This window comes from Ranitomeya imitator, chromosome 1 (assembly GCF_032444005.1).
Source record: "Ranitomeya imitator isolate aRanImi1 chromosome 1, aRanImi1.pri, whole genome shotgun sequence".
Lineage (NCBI taxonomy): Eukaryota > Metazoa > Chordata > Amphibia > Anura > Dendrobatidae > Ranitomeya > Ranitomeya imitator.
The window spans coordinates 479458219-479480464 of record NC_091282.1 but is presented as its reverse complement, the minus strand read 5'-3'; the positions used below and the strand labels follow the sequence as shown (position 1 = coordinate 479480464).

General features: G+C 41.9%; 1 protein-coding gene across 4 annotated transcripts in view; it reads left to right on the top strand.

The window, feature by feature from the left end:
* Positions 1–22246, top strand: part of ELAVL2 (ELAV like RNA binding protein 2) — a 263389-nt gene that overhangs the window by 129886 nt on the left and 111257 nt on the right. For all 4 annotated transcript variants that reach the window (XM_069765490.1, XM_069765462.1, XM_069765481.1 and 1 more), the window contains exon 4: positions 19002–19105. In XM_069765490.1, the coding sequence (XP_069621591.1) occupies positions 19002–19105 (104 nt within the window). The remainder of the gene's footprint in view (positions 1–19001; positions 19106–22246) is intronic.

Sequence of the window (22246 nt, the reverse complement as noted above, 5' to 3'; positions counted from 1 at the left end):
TTTTACGGTTCTACATTATAAACTTCTGTGAAGCACTTGGTGGGTCAAAGTGCTCACCACACCTCTAGATAAGTTCCTTAGGGGGTCTAATTTCCAAAATGGTGTCACTTGTGGGGGGTTTCAATGTTTAGCCACATCAGGGGCTCTCCAAACGAAACATGGCGTCCCATCTCAATTCCAGTCAATTTTGCATTGAAAAGTCAAATGGCACTCCTTCGCTTCCGAGCTCTGCCATGCGCCCAAACAGTGGTTTACCCCCACATGTGGGGTATTGGCATACTCAGGACAAATTGTACAACAATGTTTGGGGTCCATTTTCTCCTGTTACCCTTGGTAAAATAAAACAAATTGGAGCTGAATTAAATTTTTTGTGAAAAAAAGTTAAATGTTCATTTTTATTTAAACATTCCAAAAATTCCTGTGAAGCACCAGAAGGGTTAATAAACTTCTTTAATGTGGTTTTGAGCACCTTGAGGGGTGTAGTTTTTAGAATGGTGTCACACTTGGGTATTTTCTATCATATAGACCCCTCAAAATGACTTCAAATGAGATGTGGTCCCTAAAATAAAATGGTGTTGTAGAAATGAGAAATTGCTGGTCAACTTTTAACCCTTATAACTCCCTAACAAAAAAAAATTTTGGTTCCAAAATTGTGCTGATGTAAAGTAGACATGTGGGAAATGTTACTTATTAAGTATTTTGTGTGACATATCTCTGTGATTTAATTGCATAAAAATTCAAGGTTGGAAAATTGCGAAATTTTCATAATTTTCGCCAAATTTCCGTTTTTTTCACAAATAAACGCAGGTACTATCAAAGAATTTTTACCATTGTCATGAAGTACAATATGTCACGAGAAAACAATGTCAGAATCACCAGGATCCATTGAAGCGTTCCAGAGTTATAACCTCATAAAGGGACAGTGGTCAGAATTGTAAAAATTGGCCCGGTCATTAACGTGCAAACCACCCTTGGGGGTAAAGGGGTTAAAGAGTTTCCATACTGTTTTCTATACATGAGCACCTCCCGAGTACGACAGTTTTTCCTGTGTCAATGAACTAACTACACACCGGGTTCCGGGTTGTGCGTCTTGATCTTTCTCTTTATTTGGTGTATATATATATATATGTATGTATGTATGTATGTATATATGTATATTTGTACATACATGTGTATATATAACCAACAAGAAACAAAATGAGCAAAAAGCCTGCTGTAACTAAATAAGTAAAAAGCAAGTGTGTATTTAAATAACACGGGGTTCTTAGTAGTACTGTTTATGATAAAAAATAGCATAAAAGCCATCCCACTGCGACAAGGTGACTCTGATCGGGATGGTCCTAAGCTGTCTAATATTGATAACCTTACCCTGTGTCAATGTTGACCTCCGTGTGTGAATAAGGGCAGACAAAAGGACCAGGTACCAATCTATTGACACCAGTCTGGAAGTCTTTAAATGTGATTTCCAGCTCAGGAAAGGGAGGCTACACCCCAGCTTGCACAGAATACATAAATACAAAGAAAAAACACACACAAGTTGAGCCTGGCTTGAGTTAATATACATGCAGCACATAAATGCATGTATATGTATACGGTATACATTTTTAAACCAAATAAAATCTGTTTGCAGGATCTGGCAGAATAAAGGCATGCCTGTAATGACTGTTATACTGGGTTATCAAATAAAGGAAATTGCACCAAAGACTAACTATAGAAAGATGAGAACATTATTGAATCAATGCTCTAAAAATTACAGTTTAAAAAAAGCTAGAGTAGTGTCAACATTAGTGACCAAAAGGGTGGCACCATGAACTAGCAAGGCAAGAAAGTATACATATAATGCCACATGCAATACACTTTCTGAAGCCAAATAGATCAGAGTATAGACAAATGGCTTCAGGAACCTGTAAAAAAAAATGACAGTACATGTACTTAACCCTCCGTCACATACAACTGATCTGACAGGCGCTTCTCTTTTACTTTCATTTCTCCTTCCTCACCAGATTGTGAGGAAACCCCCTCCCTCCAGGTAGTCTCCTGTCTCTTGAAGGTCTGTGAAACCTGATATCACAGTTGGATTTCAGAGCTTCAGGGGAGAGGATATAGCTGCACAGATCTTAGGCTCATTGTATGTGAATACGTCACATTCAGTAAGGTTGGTATTTTATGTTTTTATTCATCACAATAGTTTATTTAGCTTGTTTTATGAATGTATAGCACAAAATGTGAGGATATTTCATAAGAAATAAGGGAGATTTTATAAAAGAAAGTGTGCTGCTCAGGCATATACAGTAGTTCCCTAACATATTCCTTCTCTTGCTTCAGATTATCTGCTGAAATGGAGAGGAAAATGTACAATTTATCCAAACAACTTGATGTTGAGGAAGTAACAAACATGCTGTTAGATGATAGAGACCTCACACTGAATTAGGATTTAGGAGAGGAAAGTGAGATTGATTCTCATGATGAGGTGGAAGAATGTGTCCTGGATTCTGAAACAGAGCAAGATGGTGACAGTGGTGAGGATGAAGAAGTTGGATCATATTATATTGGAAAAGATAAAAATACTAAATGGAACAAGAAGCCATAGTTCAGCTCAAAAGGTTCCGCCCAGAAGATGATGGTGAAAAGTCACCATCTGCACCACCTCACAAAAGAAGGAGATGCACCACCTGCCAAACGGAAAGCGGAACCAGAAGGCTTTCAAATTATAAATGTCTCAAATGTCATAAAGCAATTTGCCTGACACATGCAAAAATGGTGTGTAATTCTTGCCATTTGCTCTGCAAGTGTGACTTTTCTAAGGAAACCTCAGCATCTACTTCTGATTGAATATGTTTTTAATAGTACTTAAGGTACCTTAAAATTAAGTTTGTGTTCAAAAATTTTCTTTGTACATTTTTTTGAGAGAGTTGAACTGGGGACTATTTGGCGGGAGTTTTGAAAAGTTTGTATTTCATAGTTATTAGTTTTATGTTAAGTAAATGTTTTTTTTTGCAACTGATTATGTGTAGTCTCTTTTATTACATCCCTATGAAGGTCACTGATCACTTTTAGAGCACTGAAATTGCAAACATTAGATATTATAGGTATTTTTCCAGCAGGCGCCTGACAGGCACATTGTATGTGAACTCGTTAGTCCGAATATTGTATGTGACGGAGGGTTAATACCTAAAGGTAATAGTAAGCCAATGTCCTAGTACCATGATATATTCATATGAAAAAAAGATCTGCAAGATGCATCTGTGTTGATACCTTGAGTGACTTTGAAGTATTGTGGTGCCACCACCCCAACGCGTCTGAAATGCCTTCTGGGGAGATTACTGATTAGATTGATACTGGTTAGATTGATGCCTTTAAAGAAGAAACCTACTTTTTTTATCAGATACATTTTTTACCAGTAGTCAAGTTGACAAACAGACACAACATAGGACCCCTTCTTTGATATCACCTTCACAATTCTTGCATCCATTGAACTTGTAGGGTTTTGGAGAGTTTCTGCTTGTATTTCTTTGCATGAAGTCAGAATAGCTTCCCAGAGCTGCTGTTTTGATGTGAACTGCCTCCCACCCTCATAGATCTTTTGCTTGATGATACTCCAAAGGTTCTCTGTACGGTTGAGGTCAGGGAAAGATGGTGGCCACACCATGAGTTTATCTCCTTTCATGCCCATAGCAGCCAATGACTCAGAAGTATTCTTTGCAGCATAAGATGGTGCATTGTCATGCCTGAAGATAATTTTGCTCCTGAAGGCACGTTTCTGCTTTTTAGACCATGGAAGAAAGTTGTCAGTCAGAAACTGTAAATACTTTGCAGAGGTCATTTTCACACCTTCAGGAAACTTAAAGCGTCCTACCAGCTGTTTCCCCGTGATTCTGGCCCAAAATGTGACTCCTCCACCTCCTTGCTGGCATCGCAGCCTTGTTGGGACATGGTGGCAATCCACCAACCATCCACTACTCCATCCATCTGGACCATCCAGGGTTGCTTGACACTCATCAGTAAACAAGACTATTTGGAAATTAGTGTTCATGTATATCTGGGCCCACTTTAACCATTTCTGCTTCTGAACACTGTTTAAGGGTGGCTGAATATTAGGTTTATGAACCACAGCAAGCCTTTGAAGGATCCTTCACCTTGAGGTTCGAGGGACTCCAGAGGTACCAGCAGCTTCAAATAACTGCTTGCTGCTTTCTAATGGTATTTTGGCAGCTGCTCTCTTAATCCCATGAATTTGTCTGGCAGAAACCTTCCTCATTATGCCTTTATCTGCATGAACTGTCTGTGCTCTGTTTCAGTCACAAATCTCTTCACAGTATGATGACCACTCTTAAGTTTTCGTGGAATATCTAATGTTTTCATACCTTGTCCAAGGCATTGCACTATTTAATGCTTTTCAGCAGCAGAGATCCTTTTTAGTTCCCATATTACTTGAAACCTGTGGCCTGCTTAATAATGTGGAACATAATTTTTAAGTAGTTTTCCTTTAATTAGAATCACCTGGAAAACTAATTATCACATGTTTAAGATTGATTTCAGTGATCCATTGAGACCTGAGACACAATACCATCCATGAGTTTAATGGAAAAACAAAACAATTAAATCTTTGACACTTAAATCGAATTTGCATAATAATATGGAACACCGTGTAGAGTGGTAAGATTACCACCAGTTGGAGCGCTGCGGCTCCCACACTGTCAGATTATAGCAAGAGCCAGCAGCTGTGACCGGCAGTAAAAAGTTTACCTCTGGTAAAGTCTGCTGATGGGAGTAGTAATGTCATCAGCCTACACATGCTACTGCTAACAACGAGAACAGGTGTGACTAATGGGAGTATTCATCAGCCTGCACTACAAATAAATAACGCGGCGTGGGGTCTGTTCTGTTTTTGATAACCAGCATGGCTAAACTGACAGTTGCAGGTTGCACCCCTCACCTTGTCAACTTTATCATGGCTGGTTATCAAGAATAGAAGGGTGGTCACGTGATTTTTTTAAAAATGTTTAACCCCTTAGCGACCGCCGATACGCCTTTTAACGGCGGCCGCTAAGGGTACTTAAACCACAGCGCCGTTAATTAACGGCGCTGTGGAAAAAGTAAATAGCGCTCCCCAGAGTCGGATTTTCTCCGGGGTCTCGGCTGCCGGGGGTAGCCGAGACCCCAGAGAACATGATTCGGGTTTTTTTTTTAACCCACCCCGCATTTGCGATCGCTGGTAATTAACCGTTTACCGGCGATCGCAAAAAAAAAAAACAACGCGATCTCTTTTTAATTTCTCTGTCCTCCGATGTGATCGCACATCGGAGGACAGAGAAAAGGTGTCCCAGGTAGCCCCCCAATACTTACCCATCTCCCCCGATGCTCCTCGTGGCTCCCGGTGGGCGCCGCCATCTTCAAAATGGTGGGCGCATGCGCAGTGCGCCCGCCGGCCGGCCCTGTGAGAATCTTTGGGGTCTCGGCTGCCGGGGGTAGCCGAGACCCCCAAAGAGCATGATCGGGGTCTGTTTTACCGACCCCTGTTTTGCGATCGCCGGTAATGAACTGTTTACCGGCGACCGCAAAAAAAAAAAAAAAAAGTCAGTGTAATTCTCTGTCCTCTGATGTGATCGCACATCAGAGGACAGAGAAATAGGGGGATTCGGGGACCCTGCCATACTCACCTGTGTCCCTGGGTCCTCCTGCTGCTCCTCCTGGCCGCCGGCAAAAGAAAATGGCGGGCGAATGCGCAGTGCGCCCGCCATCTGTCTCCATCTGCCGGCCGGCAGGAGAAGAGCAGTTGGGGCTAAAATTAGGGGTAGGGGTAAGGGTAGGGTCAGGGGTAGGGTTAGGGGTAAATTTAGGGTTAGGGTTGGGGCTAAATTTAGGGTTAGGGTTGGGGCTAAATTTAGGGTTAGGCTTCTTTCACACTTACGTCGGTACGGGGCCGTCGCAATGCATCGGCCCGACATACCGACACACGTTGTGAAAATTGTGCACAACGTGGGCAGCGGATGTAGTTTTTCAACGCATCCACTGCCCAATCTATGTCCTGGGAAGGAGGGGGCGGAGTTATGGCCACGCATGCGCGGTCAGAAATGGCGGATGCGACGTACAAAAAAACGTTACATTGAACGTTTTTTTGTGCTGACGGTCCGCCAAAACACTGATCCAGTGCACGACAGACGCGACGTGTGACCATCCGTCACGATCCGTCGGCAATACAAGTCTATGGGCAAAAAACGCATCCTGCGGGCACATTTGCAGGATCCGTTTCTTGTCCAAAACGACGGATTGCGACGGATGCCAAACAATGCATGTGTGAAAGTAGCCTTAGGGTTGGGGCTAAAGTTAGGGTTAGAGTTTGGATTAGGGTTTGGATTAGGGTTGGTATTAGGGTTAGGGTTGGCATTAGGGTTACGCTTGGGATTAAAGTTAGGTTTGGGATTAGGGTTGTGATTAGGGGTGTATTGGGATTAGGGTTAGGTTTGAGGTTAGGGTTGATATTAGGATTAGGGGTGTGTTGGATTTAGGGTTTTGATTAGGGTTATGGTTAGGGTTGACATTAGGGTTGTTTTGGGGTAAGGGTTGTGATTATGGTTAGGGTTAGTGATTAGGATTATGGATCAGGTTGGGATTAGGGTTAGGGGTGTGTTGAGGTTAGGGTTGGAGCTAGAATTGGGGGGTTTCCACTGTTTAGGTACATCAGGGGGTCTCCAAACACGATAGCCAATTTTGCGCTCAAAAAGTCAAATGGTGCTCCCTCCCTTCTGAGCTCTGCCGTGCGCCCAAACAGTGGGATACCCCCACATATGGGGCATCAGCATACTCGGGATAAATTGGACAGCAACTTCTGGGGTCCAATTTCTCTTGTTACCCTTGTGAAAATAAAAACTTGGGGGCTACAAAATCCTTTTTGTGGAAAAATATATATATTTTTTTTATGACTGTGCATTATAAACTTCTGTGAAGCACTTGGGCATTCAAAGTTCTCACCACACATCTATATAAGTTCCTTGGGGGGTCTAGTTTCCAAAACGGGGTCACTTGTGGGGGGTTACTACTGTTTAGGTACATCAGGGGCTCTGCAAACGCAACATAACGCCCACAGACCATTCTATCGAAGTCTGCATTCCAAAACGGCGCTCCTTCCCTTCCGAGCTCTGCCATGCGCCCAAACAGTGGTTTACCCCCACATATGGGGCATCAGCATACTCAGGATAAATTGGACAACAACTTTAGTGGTCCAATTTATCCTGTTACCCTTGTGAAAATAAAAACTTAAGGGCTACAATATCTTTTTTGTGAAAAAAATTTTTTTTTTTATTTTCACGACTCTGCATTCTAAACTTCTGTGAAGCACTTGGGCATTCAAAGTTCTCACCACACATCTAGATAAGTTCCATGGGGGGTCTAGTTTCCAAAATGGGGTCACTTGTGGGGGATTTCTACTGTTTAGGCACATCAGGGGCTCTCCAAACGCGACATGGCGTCTGATCTCAATTCCAGCCAATTCTACATTGAAAAAGTAAAACGGCACTCTTTCTCTTCCAAGCTCTGCGGTGCGCCCAAACAGTGGTTTACCCCCACATATTGGGTATCGACGTACTCAGGAGAAATTGCACAACAACTTTAGTGGTCTAATTTCTCCTGTTACCCTTGTGAAAATAAAAATTTGTGGGCGAAAAGATCATTTTTGTGTAAACAAAAGCGATTTTTTTATTTTCACGGCTCTACGTTATAAACTTCTGTGAAGCATATGGGGGTTCAAAGTGCTCACCACACATCTAGATAAGTTCCTTAAGGGGTCTAGTTTCCAAAATGGTGTCACTTGTGGGAAGTTTCCACTGTTTAGGCACATCAGGGGCTCTCTAAACGTGACATGGCGTCCGATCTCAATTCCAGCCAATTCTGCATTGAAAAAGTCAAACGGCGCTCCTTCACTTCTAAGTTCTGCGGTGCGCCCAAAAAGTGGTTTACCCCCACATATGGGGTATTGGCGTATTCAGGAGAAATTGCATAACAAAATTTATTGTTACATTTCTGTTTTTACACTTGTGAAAATAAAAAAAATGGTTCTGAATTAAGATGTTTGCAAAAAAAAGTTAAATGTTCATTTTTTCCTTCCACATTGTTTCAGTTCCTGTGAAGCACGTAAAGGGTTAATAAACTTCTTGAATGTGGTTTGAGAACCTTGAGGGGTGTAGTTTTTAGAATGGTGTCACACTTCGTTATTTTCTATCATATAGACCCCTCAAAATGACTTCAAATGTAATGTGGTCCCTAAAAAAAAAAATGGTGTTGTAAAAATGAGAAATTGCTGGTCAACTTTTAACCCTTATAACTCCCTAACAAAAAAAAATTTTGTTTCCAATATTGTGCTGATCTAAAGTAGACATGTGGGAAATGTTATTTATTAACTATTTTTCATGACATATCTCTCTGATTTAAAAGCATAAAAATACAAATTTGAAAATTGCAAAATTTTAATTTTTTTTGCCATATTTCTGTTTTTTTCATAAATAATCGCAAGTAATATCGAAGAAATGTTACCACTAACATGAAGTACAATATGTCACGAAAAAACAATCTCAGAATCAGCGGGATCCGTTGAAGCGTTCCAGAGTTATAACCTTATAAAGTGACAGTGGTCAGAAGTGCAAAAATTGGCTCGGTCATTAAGTACCAAATTGGCTCTGTCACTAAGGGGTTAAATAATTTTTTTTAAATAAAGGCGTGGGCTCCCCTTACGTTTTTGAGAACCAGCCAAGCTAAAGGACAGCTGGGGGCTGGTATTCTCAGGCTGCTAAGAGGCCATGGATATTGGCCCCCCAGCTTAAAAATAGCAGCCTACAGCCGCCCCAGAAAAGGCTCCTCTATTAGGCTGCACTCACAGTAGCAGTATTTGGTCAGTATTCTACGTTCGTATTTGTAAGCCAAAACCAGGAGTGGGTGATAAATCCAGAAGTGGTGCATATGTTTCTATTATACTTTTCCTCTAAATGTTCCACTCTTGATTTTGGCTTACAAATACTGATGTAAAATACTGACCAAATACTGCTAGTGTGACGGCAGCCTTAAGCGCGCCATTTCTGGCACTTTGCCCAGCTCTTCCCACTTGCACTGTGGTGGTGGCAAGTGGGGTTAATATTTGTGGCGTTGATGTCAGCTGTTAATTTTTATCCACTTACCAGTACATCTAGCCTACAAGTTAGTAATGGAGAGGAGTCTATAAGACTCCTCTCCATTACTAACTCCATAATGAAATAGTAAATAAACATTCAGCAAGTATAAAGTCCTTTATTTCAAATAAAAATACGCAGTTTTCATTTAGTTAAAAATAATTTATACTCAAGTCCCATTCTTCCTGGTCTCCTGTAAAAAAACAAAAATAAAAAACAACTATGTCACTCACCCGTCCGACATACTGTCCCATGCCGTAATCTATGTCTAAGATGTGATAAATTTCTTACTGTTAACTGTGGTGAAATCGCTTAACTGAGCGCTGCACCGTGAGACTTTTTCTCAAGGAGCTAGCAGTGATCTCACTGAGGTCACCTCACTCAGTTCATCTGCCCAGTTCACAGTGAAGTGAGCTTGGAACGCAGCCTTAGTGACATGCGGTAACCTCGATGACTTAAAGGGACACTGTCACCTGAATTTGGAGGGAACAATCTTCAGCCATGGAGGCGGGTTTTTGGGTTTTTGATTCACCCTTTCCTTACCCGCTGGCTGCATGCTGGCTGCAATATTGGATTGAAGTTCATTCTCTGTCTTCCATAGTACACGCCTGCGCAAGACCAGATTGCTACTACGGAGGACAGAGAATGAACTTCAATCCAATATTGCAGCCAGCATGCAGCCAGCAGGTAAGGAAAGGGTGAATCAAAAACCCCAAAACCCCGCCTCCATGGCTGAAGATTGTTCCCTCCAAATTCAGGTGACAGTGTCCCTTTAACTGCTAGTCCCTGATGCTGCACTCAAAGCAGCTTGGTTTCCCATGGTTTTGACTCTGGATCGTCGCTTCTTGGCACCGTTCAGGTTGAAAACCACTTATCGCAAACATGGATTACGGCGAGGCTGGTGAGGGATATGGTTGTTTTTCTATTTTTTTTTTTTTACAGGAGACCAGGACTTCAATGGAATGGGGTGTAAGGTATAACTTTGTTTAAAATATAAATGCACACCGTTTTACTTTTTTATTTCAAACAAATTTTTACTCTGGCTGTGTTCATTTACAATCTGACAATGGGGTTGATAGTGGAGAGTTGTCTTAGACACTTATGGAGGTTCTGTTGTTCTGGCACCTCAGGGGCTCTATCAGTGTAACATGGCACCCTCAAACCAGTCTAGCAAAATCTGAACTCCAATATGGCACTTACTCACTTCTGAGCTTTGCACTGTGCCTCAAAAGTAGTTTTCGACCACATATGGGGTATTAACCCCTTCACCCCCGGAGCTTTTTTTGTTTTCGTTTTTCGCTCCCCTTATTTCCAGAGCCATAACTTTATTTTTCTGTCAATATGACCATGTGAGGGGTTATTTTTTGGGGGACGAGCTGTACTTTTGAACGACACCATTGGTTTTACCATGTTGTGTAACAGAAAACGGGAAAAAAATTCCAAGTGCGATGAAATTGCAAAAAAAGTGCAATCCCACACTTGTTTGTTTGGCTTTGTTTTGCTAGGTTCACGAAATGCTAAAACTGACCTGCCATTATGATTCTCCAGGTCATTACGAGTTCATTGACACCAAACATGTCTAGGTTCTTTTTTATCTGTGGTAAAAAAAAAATCCAAAATTTGCTTAAAAGAAATTGTGCAATTTTCCGATAACGGATAACGGTAGCGTCTCCAATTTTCGTGATCTGGGGTCAGGTGAGGGCTTATTTTTTGTGTGCCGAGCAAATGTTTTTAAGGATACCATTTTGGTGCAGATCTGTTCTTTTGATCGCCCGTTATTGCATTTTAATGCAATGTTGCGGTGACCAAAAAAAACGTAATTTTGGCATTTTTATTTTTTTTTCGCTACACTATTTAGCGATCAGGTTAATCCTTTGTTTTTCTTGATAGATCGGGCGATTCTGAACGCGGAAATACCAAATGTGTAAGTTTTTATTTTTTTTAATTTTATTTTGATTGGGGTGAAAGGGGGGGCGATTTAAACTTTTATATATTTTTATTTTTTTATATTTTTAAACACTGTTTGTTTTAATTTTGGCATGCTTCAATAGAAGCTAGAAGCATGCACAACTCGATCGCCTCTGCTACATAGAGGTGAAGCACAGATCACCTCTATGTAGCAGAAATGCAGGGTTGCTTTGAACGCCGACCACAGGGTGGCGATCAAAGCAATCGGCCATCAACAACCATAGAGGTCTCAAGGAGATCTCTGGTTGTTATGGCAATGCATGTGACGAGGGTCAGCTGTCCGAGCACTTCCGGCCGCGCGGTCGGGAGCGCTAGTTAATTGCCGCTGTCAGCGTTTGACTGCGGCATTTAACTAGTTAATGGGTGCAGACGGATCGCAATTCCGCTCGCGCTTATTGCGCGCACATGTCCGCTGTACAAAACAGCTGTAATGTCGTGGCTTTGAGGTGCCAGAGCCCACCTCTAATCGGGGGTTCTGCCAGCTGACGTACTATTCAGTCAGCTGGCAAAAGGGCGTTAATGTACTAAAAAAAATATGCACTATTTTGGGGGTCCCTTTTCTCCTGTTACCCAATCTGAAAATATAAAATTTGGGACCCAAAACATTTTTGTAGTGAAAATGTGATATTTTATCACTTTTCACAGCTCAAAGTTTTAAACTTCTTTGAAGCACCTGGGGGTTTAATGTGCTCACCACACATCTAGATAAGTTCTCTGAAGGGTCTAGTTTTCAAAATGGTGTTTCCTGTGAACGGTTTCCACTGTTTAGGCTCATCATGGGGGTCTCCAAATGCGGCATGGCGGCCGCTAATTATTCCAGCAATTTTTACATTCAAAAGCAGGCAGAAGCTTTATTGATCTCAAATTTTATGGTTAAAAACTCATAATAGGTTCCCACCAGATTTCGTACAGATTGTTGCTAGGAAAGGGTGATTGAATAAGGGCTTCAGTGATCTTCATCTCTTCCAGTGAAAACCATACATGAATTGTATGAAGAGGTACAGGTGACAAATGGACAATATGCTCGTAGTGTGTCATGATATGTTGTCAGCCCCATTAGGCTTTGTGCACACTGTGTGTGTTTGGTGCAGTTTTTCCACATGTAAATGGGCCAAAAACGCTGTGGAATCCTTATGCCAGCTAGTTCAATGAGAATCCATATGTGCTGTGCACTTGATCAGTAATTTTCCTTGAGCATTTGCAGTGTATTTTTTTTGAGTATTTCAATTGAGTCAGTGAAATCCTCAGCAAAAAAGGTATAAAATGGTTTGCGGATTTGCTAAGTTTTTGTTTGCATTTTTACAAGCTTCCTACTTTTGGGTGGGATTGCCATATTCTCTTCACCTGTACATAATCAGAAATTTCAGCATTATCTCCTTAGTACATATTAACTGTGCTAGACTTTTTTCTTGTCATTGTTCTGATAGTATTGGATATAGATCTGGATTTATTCTGTGGAAAATACCTGTACAAAGGAAATACAGTAGTGAAAAACCTGCATGCTCCATGACGAGTATCATTATTGAACCATTTTGTGTTAATGTCAGTTTAATTGGATTATGTAAATAAGTTAATTGATATTCTGTTCGTGTATTCATGTATAATGTTCTCAGCATGATTGAAGTATTGGTAAGCCTTGGTTTAAGTTGCCTTTTTTTTTCCTTTAAAAGGAAGCTGTCAACAAGGATTTTGCTATTCCATCTGAATGCAGCATAATGTAGGGACAGAGACCCTGATTCCAGTGATGCCACTTTCTGAGCTGCTTGTTGACATTTTTTCTATAAATGTTTTATTTACTGCAGATCTTGCTGTTCCTTTAACCCCTTAACGACCGCCGATACGCCTTTTAACGGCGGCAGTTAAGGGTACTTAATTAACGGCGCTGTGGAAAAAGTAAATAGCGCCCCCCAGAGTCCGATTTTCTCCGGGGTCTCTCTCGGCTGCCGGGGTAGCTGAGACCCCAGAGAACATGATTCGGGTTTTTTTTTCCACTGACCCCGCTTTTGCGATCGCCGGTAATTAACAGTTTACCGGCGATCGCAAAAAAAACCAACGCAATTTCCCTTTTAATTTCTCTGTCCTCCGATGTGATCGCACATCAGAGGACAGAGAAAAGGGGTCCCTGATAGCCCCCCGATACTCACCTATCTCCCCCGGTGCTCCTCGTGGCTCCCGATGGGCACCGCCATCTTTTTCCGGCAAAAAAATGGCCCGCCAGCCGGCATCGGGAGGATCTTTGGGGTCTCGGGTACCTGGGGTAGCCGAGACCCGAAAGAACATGATCGGGGTCGGTTATACCGACCCCTGTTTTGCAATCGCCGGTAATTAACTGTTTACCGGCGATCGCAAAAAAAAAAAAGTGGTGTGTAATTCTCTGTCCTCTGATGTGATCGCACACCAGAGGACAGAGAAATAGGGGGATTCGGGGACCCTATTATACTTACCGGTGTCCCTGGGTCCTCCTGCTTCTCCTGGCCGCTGGCGTCTTCTTTGGGAAACAAAATGGCGGGCGCATGCGCAGTGCGCCCGCCATCTGTCGCCATCTGCCGGCCGGCAGCAGAAAGCAGTTGGGGCTAAAATTAGGGTTAGGGCTAGGGTTAAAGCTAGGGTTAGGGCTAAATTTAGGGTTAGAGTTGGGGCTAAATATAGGGTTAGGGTTGGGGCTAAATTTAGGGTTAGGCTTCTTTCACACTTGCGTCGGTACGGGGCCGTCGCAATGCGTCGGCCCGACATACCGACGCACGTTGTGAAAATTGTGCACAACGTGGGCAGCGGATGCAGTTTTTCAACACATCCGCTGCCCAATCTATGTCTTGGGGAGGAGGGGGTGGAGTTACGGCCACGCATGCGCGGTTGGAAATGGCGGACGCGACGTACAAAAAAAGTTACATTGAACGTTTTTTGTGCCAACGGTCCGCCTAAACACAACTGATCCAGTGCACGACGGACGTGACGTGTGGTGTTATGGCTGGCAATCAGGCAACACAGCGTGCAGTAATCAGCGCACATACAGAGATCTGGCAATAACCAAAAACAATAGGACGAGCTCTGAGACGTGGAATCTCTGTAGACTGCAGTACCTGATCTATCCTCACACAACTATAAGCAGCAGTGGATTGCGCCTATAACTACCTATGCAACTCGACACTGCCTGAGGAGCTGACTAGCCTGAAGATAGAAATACAAGCCTGACTTACCTCAGAGAAATACCCCAAAGGAATAGGCAGCCCCCCACATATAATGACTGTTAGCAAGATGAAAAGACAAACGTAGGAATGAAATAGACTCAGCAAAGTGAGGCCCGATATTCTAGACAGAGCGAGGATAGCAAAGAGAACTATGCAGTCTACAAAAAACCCTAAAACGAAAACCACGCAAAGGGGCAAAAAGACCCACCGTGCCGAACTAACAGCACGGCGGTGCACCCCTCTGCTTCTCAGAGCTTCCAGCAAAAGTTAATAGCAAGCTGGACAGAAAAAACAGAAAACAAACTAGAAGCACTTATCTAGCAGAGCAGCAGGCCCAAGGAAAGATGCAGTAGCTCAGATCCAACACTGGAACATTGACAAGGAGCAAGGAAGACAGACTCAGGTGGAGCTAAATAGCAAGGCAGCCAACGAGCTCACCAAAACACCTGAGGGAGGAAGCCCAGAGACTGCAATACCACTTGTAACCACAGAAGTGAACTCAGCCACAGAATTCACAACAGTGTGGCCATCCGTCACGATCCGTCAGCAATACAAGTCTATGGGCAAAAAAACGCATCCTGCGGGCACATTTGCAGGATCCGTTTTTTGTCCAAAACAACGGATTGCGACGGATGCCAAACGACGCAAGTGTGAAAGTAGCCTTAGGGTTAGGGTTGGGGCTAAAGTTAGGGCTAGGGTTGGAGCTAAAGTTAGGGTTAGGGTTGGGGCTAAATTTAGGGCTAGGGTTGGGGCTAAAGTTAGGGTTTAGATTAGGTTTGGCATTAGGGTTACGCTTGGGATTAGGGATAGGGTTGCGATTAGGGGTGTATTGGGATTAGGGTTTTGATTAGGGTTGACATTAGGGTTGTTTTGGGGTAAGGGTTGTGATTATCGTTAGGGTTGTGATTAGGATTATGGATCGGGTTGGGATTAGGGTTAGGGGTGTGTTGGGGTTAGGGTTGGAGTTAGAATTGTGGGGTTTCCACTGTTTAGGTACATCAGGGGGTCTCCAAACACGACAGCCAATTTTGCGCTCAAAAAGTCAAATGGTGCTCCCTCCCTTCTGAGCTCTGCCGTGCGCCCAAACAGTGGGTTACCCCCACATATGGGGCATCAGCGTACTCGGGATAAATTTGACAACAACGTTTGGGGTCCAATTTCTCCTGTTACCCTTGTGAAAATAAAAATTTGGGGGCTACAAAATCTTGTTTGTGGAAAAAAAAATATTTTTTTATTTTCACGACTCTGCATTATAAACTTCTGTGAAGCACTTGGGGGTTCAAAGTGCTCACCACACATCTAGATAAGTTCCTTAAGGGGTCTAGTTTCCAAAATGGTGTCACTTGTGGGGGGTTTCCACTGTTTAGGCACATCAGGGGCTCTCTAAACGTGACATGGCGTCCGATCTCAATTCCAGCCAATTCTGCATTGAAAAAGTCAAACGGCGCTCCTTCCCTTCCGAGCTCTGCCATATGCCCAAAAAAGTGGTTTACCCCCACATATGGGGTATTGGCGTATTTAGGAGAAATTGCATAACAAAATTTATGGTCACATTTCTGTTTTTACACTTGTGAAAATAAAAAAAATGGTTCTGAATTAAAATGTTTGCAAAAAAAAAGTTAAATGTTCATTTTTTCCTTCCACATTGTTTCAGTTCCTGTGAAGCACGTAAAGGGTTAATAAACTTCTTGAATGTGGTTTTGAGAACCTTGAGGGGTGCAGTTTTTAGAATGGTGTCACACTTAATTATTTTCTATCATATAGACCCCTCAAAATGACTTCAAATGAGATGTGGTCCCTAAAAAAAATGGTGTTGTAAAAATGAGAAATTGCTGGTCAACTTTTAACCCTTATAACTCCCTAACAAAAAAGATTTGGTTCCAAAATTGTAAAGTAGACATGTGGGAAATGTTACTTAAGTATTGTATTTTGTGTGACACCTCTGTGATTTAAGGGCATAAAAATTCAAAGTTGGAAATTTTTTTGCCAAATTTCTGTTTTTTTCACAAATAAACGCAGGTAATATCAAATTTTACCACTAACATGAAGTACAATATGTCTCGAGAAAACAATGTCAGAATCACCGGGATCCGTTGAAGCGTTCCAGAGTTATAACCTCATAAAGGGACAGTGGTCAGAATTGTAATAATTGGCCCGGTCATTAACGTGCAAACCACCCTTGGGGTAAAACGGTTTTTTTTAAAAAAAAAAATAGCGGAATTTTCCGAGACCCGTAGCGTCTCCATTTTTCATGATCTGGGGCCGGGTGAGGGCTTATTTTTTTGTGCCGAGCTGATGCTTTAACCCCTTTCTGCCAGCTGACTGAATAGTACGTCAGCTGCAGATCCCCTTCTTTGAGGTGGGCTCCGGCGGTGAGCCCACCTCAAAGCCGCGACATGTCAGCTGTTTTGTACAGCTGACATGTGCGCGCAATGAGCGCGAGCGTAATCTCGATCCGCCCGCGCCCATTAACTAGTTAATTGCCGCCGTCAAGCGCTGACAGCGGCATTTAACTAGCGTGGCTGGAAGTGCTCGCACCGCTGACCCCCGTCACATGATCGGGGGTCAGCGGTGCATTGCCATAACAACCAGAGGTCTCCTTGAGACCTCTATGGTTGTTGATGGCCGATTGCTTTGAGTGCCACCCTGTGGTCGGCGTTCAAAGTACACCTGCATTTCTGCTACATAGGTGATCTGTACTTCACCTCTATGTAGCAGAGGCGATCATGTAGTGCATGCTTTTAGCCTCCTATGGAGGCTATTGAAGCATGCCAAAATTTTAAAAAAAGTGTTTAAAAATATAAAAAAAATAAAAAATATATTAAAGTTCAAATCGCCCCCCTTTCGCCCCAATCAAAATAAAACAATTAAAAAAAAATCAAACATACACATATTTGGTATCGCCGCGTTCAGAATCGCCCGATCTATCAATAAAAACAAAGGATTAACCTGACCGCTAAATGGCGTAGCGAAAAAAAAAAATCAAAACTCCAAAATTACGTTTTTTGGTCGCTGCGACATTGCATTAAAATGCAATAACGGGCGATCAAAAGAACGTATCTACACCAAAATAATATCATTAAAAATGCCAGCTCGGCGCGCAAAAAATAAGCCCTCACCTGACCCCAGATCACGAAAATTGGAGATGCTACGGGTATCGGAAAATAGCGCAATTTTTATTTATTTATTTTTTTAGCAAACTTTGGAATTTTTTTCACCACTTAGATAAAAAATAACCTAGACATGTTAGGGGTCTATGAACTCGTACTGACCTGGAGAATCATAACGGCAGGTGAGTTTTAGCATTTGGTGAACCTAGCAAAAAAGCGAAGCAAAAAACAAGTGTGAGATTGCACTTTTTTTTGCAATTTCATCACACTTGGAATTTTTTTCCCGTTTTCTGTTACATGGCATGGTAAAACCAATGGTATCGTTCAAAAGTACAACTCATCCCGCAAAAAATAAGCCCTCACATGGCCATATTGCCGGGGAAAAAAAAAAATTATGGCTCTGTTAAGGAGGGGAGCGAAAAACGAAAATGAAAAAACGGAAAAAGCTCCGGGGGGGTGAAGGGGTTAATACCATTTTACTGTACCGTATATATGTTCTTTCGATCGCCAGTTAATGCATTTTAATGTAATGTTGCGGGACCAACAAGTAATTCTGGCGTTTTTTTTTTACCAGTTGGATTAATTATTTTTATATTTTGATCAAGTGATTCTGAATGCAGCGATACCAAATATGTGTATGTATTAGGCTTTTTAATTGTTTTTATTTTGAATGGGGCGAAAGGGGGTGATTTGAACTTTTTTTTTATATTTAATTTTTTAATTTTTTAAACTTATTTTTTTTTTACTTTTTGCATGCTTCAATAGTTTTCATGGGAGACTAGAAGCTGCAGTTGTCTGATCACCTCTGCTACACACAGGCAATGATCAGATCGCCTGTGTGTAGCAGAAATGCTCAGTTGCTATGAGTGCCGTCTGCTGGGTGGTGCTAACAGCAATCCGATAATAACAACCACAGGGGTCTCCTGTAGATCCTGGCTTGTCATGCCAACCCATCAGTGACCCGCAGTCATGTGATTAGTGATGCGCTTTCTGATGCCATCACATTAAATGCTGTCAGATTGACGGTGGCATTCAACGTATTAACAGCCGTGGGTGGATTGCGATTCTACTCACGGCTGACATGTGCCGGAAGGCTGAATGCCAGAGCCCACATCAAAGGGAGGGACATGACATGCATCGTACATGTACGGCACATGTCGTGAAGGGGTTAATTGGATGTCTTTAGCCTATGGGTGACTTAGGCCGGGTTCACATCAGCGTTTGAATCTGCAGCATAGTGCTGCGGACTTCTTTCCTTAAGCTCCGCCTAAGCTTCCTAATAATAAGCTCTTGAAAAGTGATCATCAGACAGAAGCCAATTACAGTTTATGGGTGACAGATGCCACTTTTAAATGTAGATTATAAATACCTTTTCTAGTATATCTTAGTTCAGAAACTCAATGTGAGCATAGCTGGATCTGGTAATAACAATTTCTCTTTTTTGAATTTAAAAACCTGGAAAACAATGTAGTATTGAAGACAAGCATATTTTATGGTAGAGTAAGGTAAATAAATGTCTACACAATAAGGCCGTGACTGTTTTAGTTTGTCCTAAATTGTGGCTTTTTTTTTATCAGGACAAAGCTTGGGTTATGGTTTTGTGAACTACATTGACTCCAAGGATGCTGAGAAGGCCATCAATACCTTGAATGGACTAAGACTTCAAACCAAAACCATAAAAGTAGGTCCTGATTTTTATGTATACATTCTCACATGTAAACACTATTCCATTAACCTATTTGGCCTTTTCAGCGCAGTAAAGCAATGTTTTGTAGCGTTTTTTAGTGATCAGTTAAGGAAAGGTGATGATACAAGGCTTTTGTAGTGGTGTGTTTTAGAATACATTCTAATTGAAGTGTATTATGATTCCTGGTTATCCCGAATTAACAGAATCATTACCTATGGCTGGGCGATATGTAGTAAAAATAAAATCCTTATGTTTGTGTGTATAAAATCTGATATCCGACTCGTGCTCCTCGTGCCATCTTGCCACAATGTAACAACTTTGTGGAGTATTCCCTGTTTAATCTATGATTATACAGATTTGTAGTGAACGGTGAGTGGCTCTGTCCGGGGCCTTCATCAGAGGCCCTGGAAATCTGAATTTTGACTTTGTGCTGACTGGGTCATTGACTGTAATGGTGCATAGTCACTTGTGTGCTCTGTTGGACATTTTTGACCATCTACTGCGTCTTTATGGCGGACTCAAATAGGTGTATATGGCTGAAAATTGTCAGCACGCAGTGACCCCTGCACAATACCGTCAATGGCCCTGTCAGTGCAAACATCCAAATGGAGTTTTCCAGGTCTTCAGATTTAAGCCCCCAATGGAGCCACTGACCATCGACATAAAATGCCATATGAACATAGCCTAAGATGTAGGAAACATGGAGCAGTTCCTTGTTATTCCTTCTGAAACTTGTCCCATAAGTTGACAGCTTATTTGTTGCTATTATTGACAAGGGTAATAAGTTTCCAATTTGTTAAAGGTAATCTGTTGCCAGCAGGTTTTTGCTATATAATCTGAAACCGCATGATTTCGGGCTGAGACCTTGTTTCCAGCAATGTCACTTGCTCATCTTCATGCAGTAATATTCATATCGCTGTTTTCTCCTCTAGCAGAACTCTGAATGCTGAGCCCTGTATAACTCTGCCCATACAACTGATTGGCAGCTTTTTGTGTACACTGTATATTGAAAAAAAGCTGCTAATTTGTGCAAGGGTATGGGTTATATAGAGCAAGGGGACTACATGGCATGAGACAGTCCTGTAGTGATAATCTATTGCTGATAAAACACTGACTGTATTGATACTTCAGCAAGCAGTCCAGTAAAGGGACACATACCTTTAATCAGGATCTTAGCCCCTACATCATGCTGCTCTCAAATTATATAGCAAAAACCTGCTGAAAGATGCCCTTTATTTCTCCATATAATTTATTAAAGGAACAGCACAATGAAAGTGGTCTTTAAAAAAAATTAAATAAAGCTCCAGAGTTAGTGCGGTAATTAAAAAATACAAAAGTTCCCTGATGTGAACATATTAATAGAGCTAAGACATATTTATGTACAAAGTTGCGATAGAAACTGCTGGTTTATTGGATGACCTCTATTCGCAATGTAAAATAATTGCATTTTCACCATTTTGCTTCCATTTCCCTTATTTGCCTAATAAAATAAAAGCAACGAAAGCCATCTCCTGGCAGGCACCACTCCAAGCTCTATGTCCCCTGGGAGATAGATTGCAGCACTTGTGTAATGGAGACCTTCTGTCATATAAATCCGTTCTATCTGTTGAATCGGTGAAGGCTCCTGCCCATCAGCGGTCCATAATGGACTTTAGCACTGTAGAACACTGTGCAGAGTTGAGGTGTGTGACTGTTGCAGACCTTCCCTCATATTTATCTGAATTCCTACAGTGACGTGCAATTCTTAAAAAAAATATCAACACTTTATTTACAGAGAACCTGTCAGCAGGATCGTGCACAGTAGCCTACACAGAGTGTCAGGTTGGCGCCGTTACACTGATTACAATGATACCTTGGTTGATGAAATCCATCCTGTGGTTGTTTAATCTATATTTTCAGTTTTATGTTAATGATGTGCTAGTGCTACGGGGGACCTGTGGAGGGGTCTTTTTTGGGGCTTTGATTGGCTATTCATAATGCAAATAATTCAAATGATCCCTCACTGACCTGCCCCCTAGTTTACATAATGGAAAAAAATATATATATGTATATAATGTATATGTATATAAACAACTTCAGCAGGCACCAGCTGTGGCACCTGTGCTGCAGCATAATCACATATGTACGGTGTATATAATGTTTGAGACCAAAAAAAAAATCCATTTGAAAATGGCACCTGCGCAGTAACTGCTTTCTGTGATCCAATAGCTGCTACTGCGCATGCGCCGGTGGTGCCATCTTGGAGGGAGGATTTTTTTTCTCTAGCAAGATGCCACCGGCGCAGTAGCAGCTATCAAATCACAGATGGTGCCATTAAAAAAAAAATAAAATAAAATATATTTTCAGGAATATCAGGAGAACAGCAAAGACATTGTAAACACAGTGCATGCGCTGTCAGGCTGCAGCACAGGTGCCACCACCGCCCCCTGCTGGCAGAAGGGTTTTTTTTAAGGCTCTATATATTATGCAAACTAGGGGGCAGGTCAGTGAGGGGTCAGTGACCTGTCAAAAGCCAGACTAGTGAATACCTAATCAGAGCACCACATGAAGACCCCCTTACCACAGGCCACCCTGAAGCACGAGCATATCATTAACTCAAAACGGAAAATAAAGATTAAAACACAACCACAAGACGGATTTTATCAACCAATGTATCATTTTAATCACTATAATGGTTCTGACCTAACACGGTTTGTAGGTTAATGAGCATAATCATGCGGACAGGTTCCCTTTAAGCACTTTTCAACCCTTTGCCTCTGCAGCCATTTTTATTTTAATATTTGCATTTTCCCTTCCAGAAATTTGGCAGTTTATCTTTAAATGCAACCTGTTACAAGGAAAAAAAAATGCTTTTTAATCTGCAGGTTAATAACGCTATTATCCTCACTGGCACCCGAATTTAGCCGATTGACAGCAGCTCCGCATTAGTGATGGCTGTCAGCCAGAGCTGGGGGTGTGGTTACAGCCAGTTATCTGTATATTTAAAGTGATGATTGAAACAGGAATGCTGCTGGGGAATAAAGTTAATTGTCTCCCTACAGTGTTCGTCTACATGCAGTTGCCAGGAAGGTTAATAACGCTATTGACCTACAGATTAACCTCAGACCTTCAGGTAAATAGCATTTTGTCTGGCGA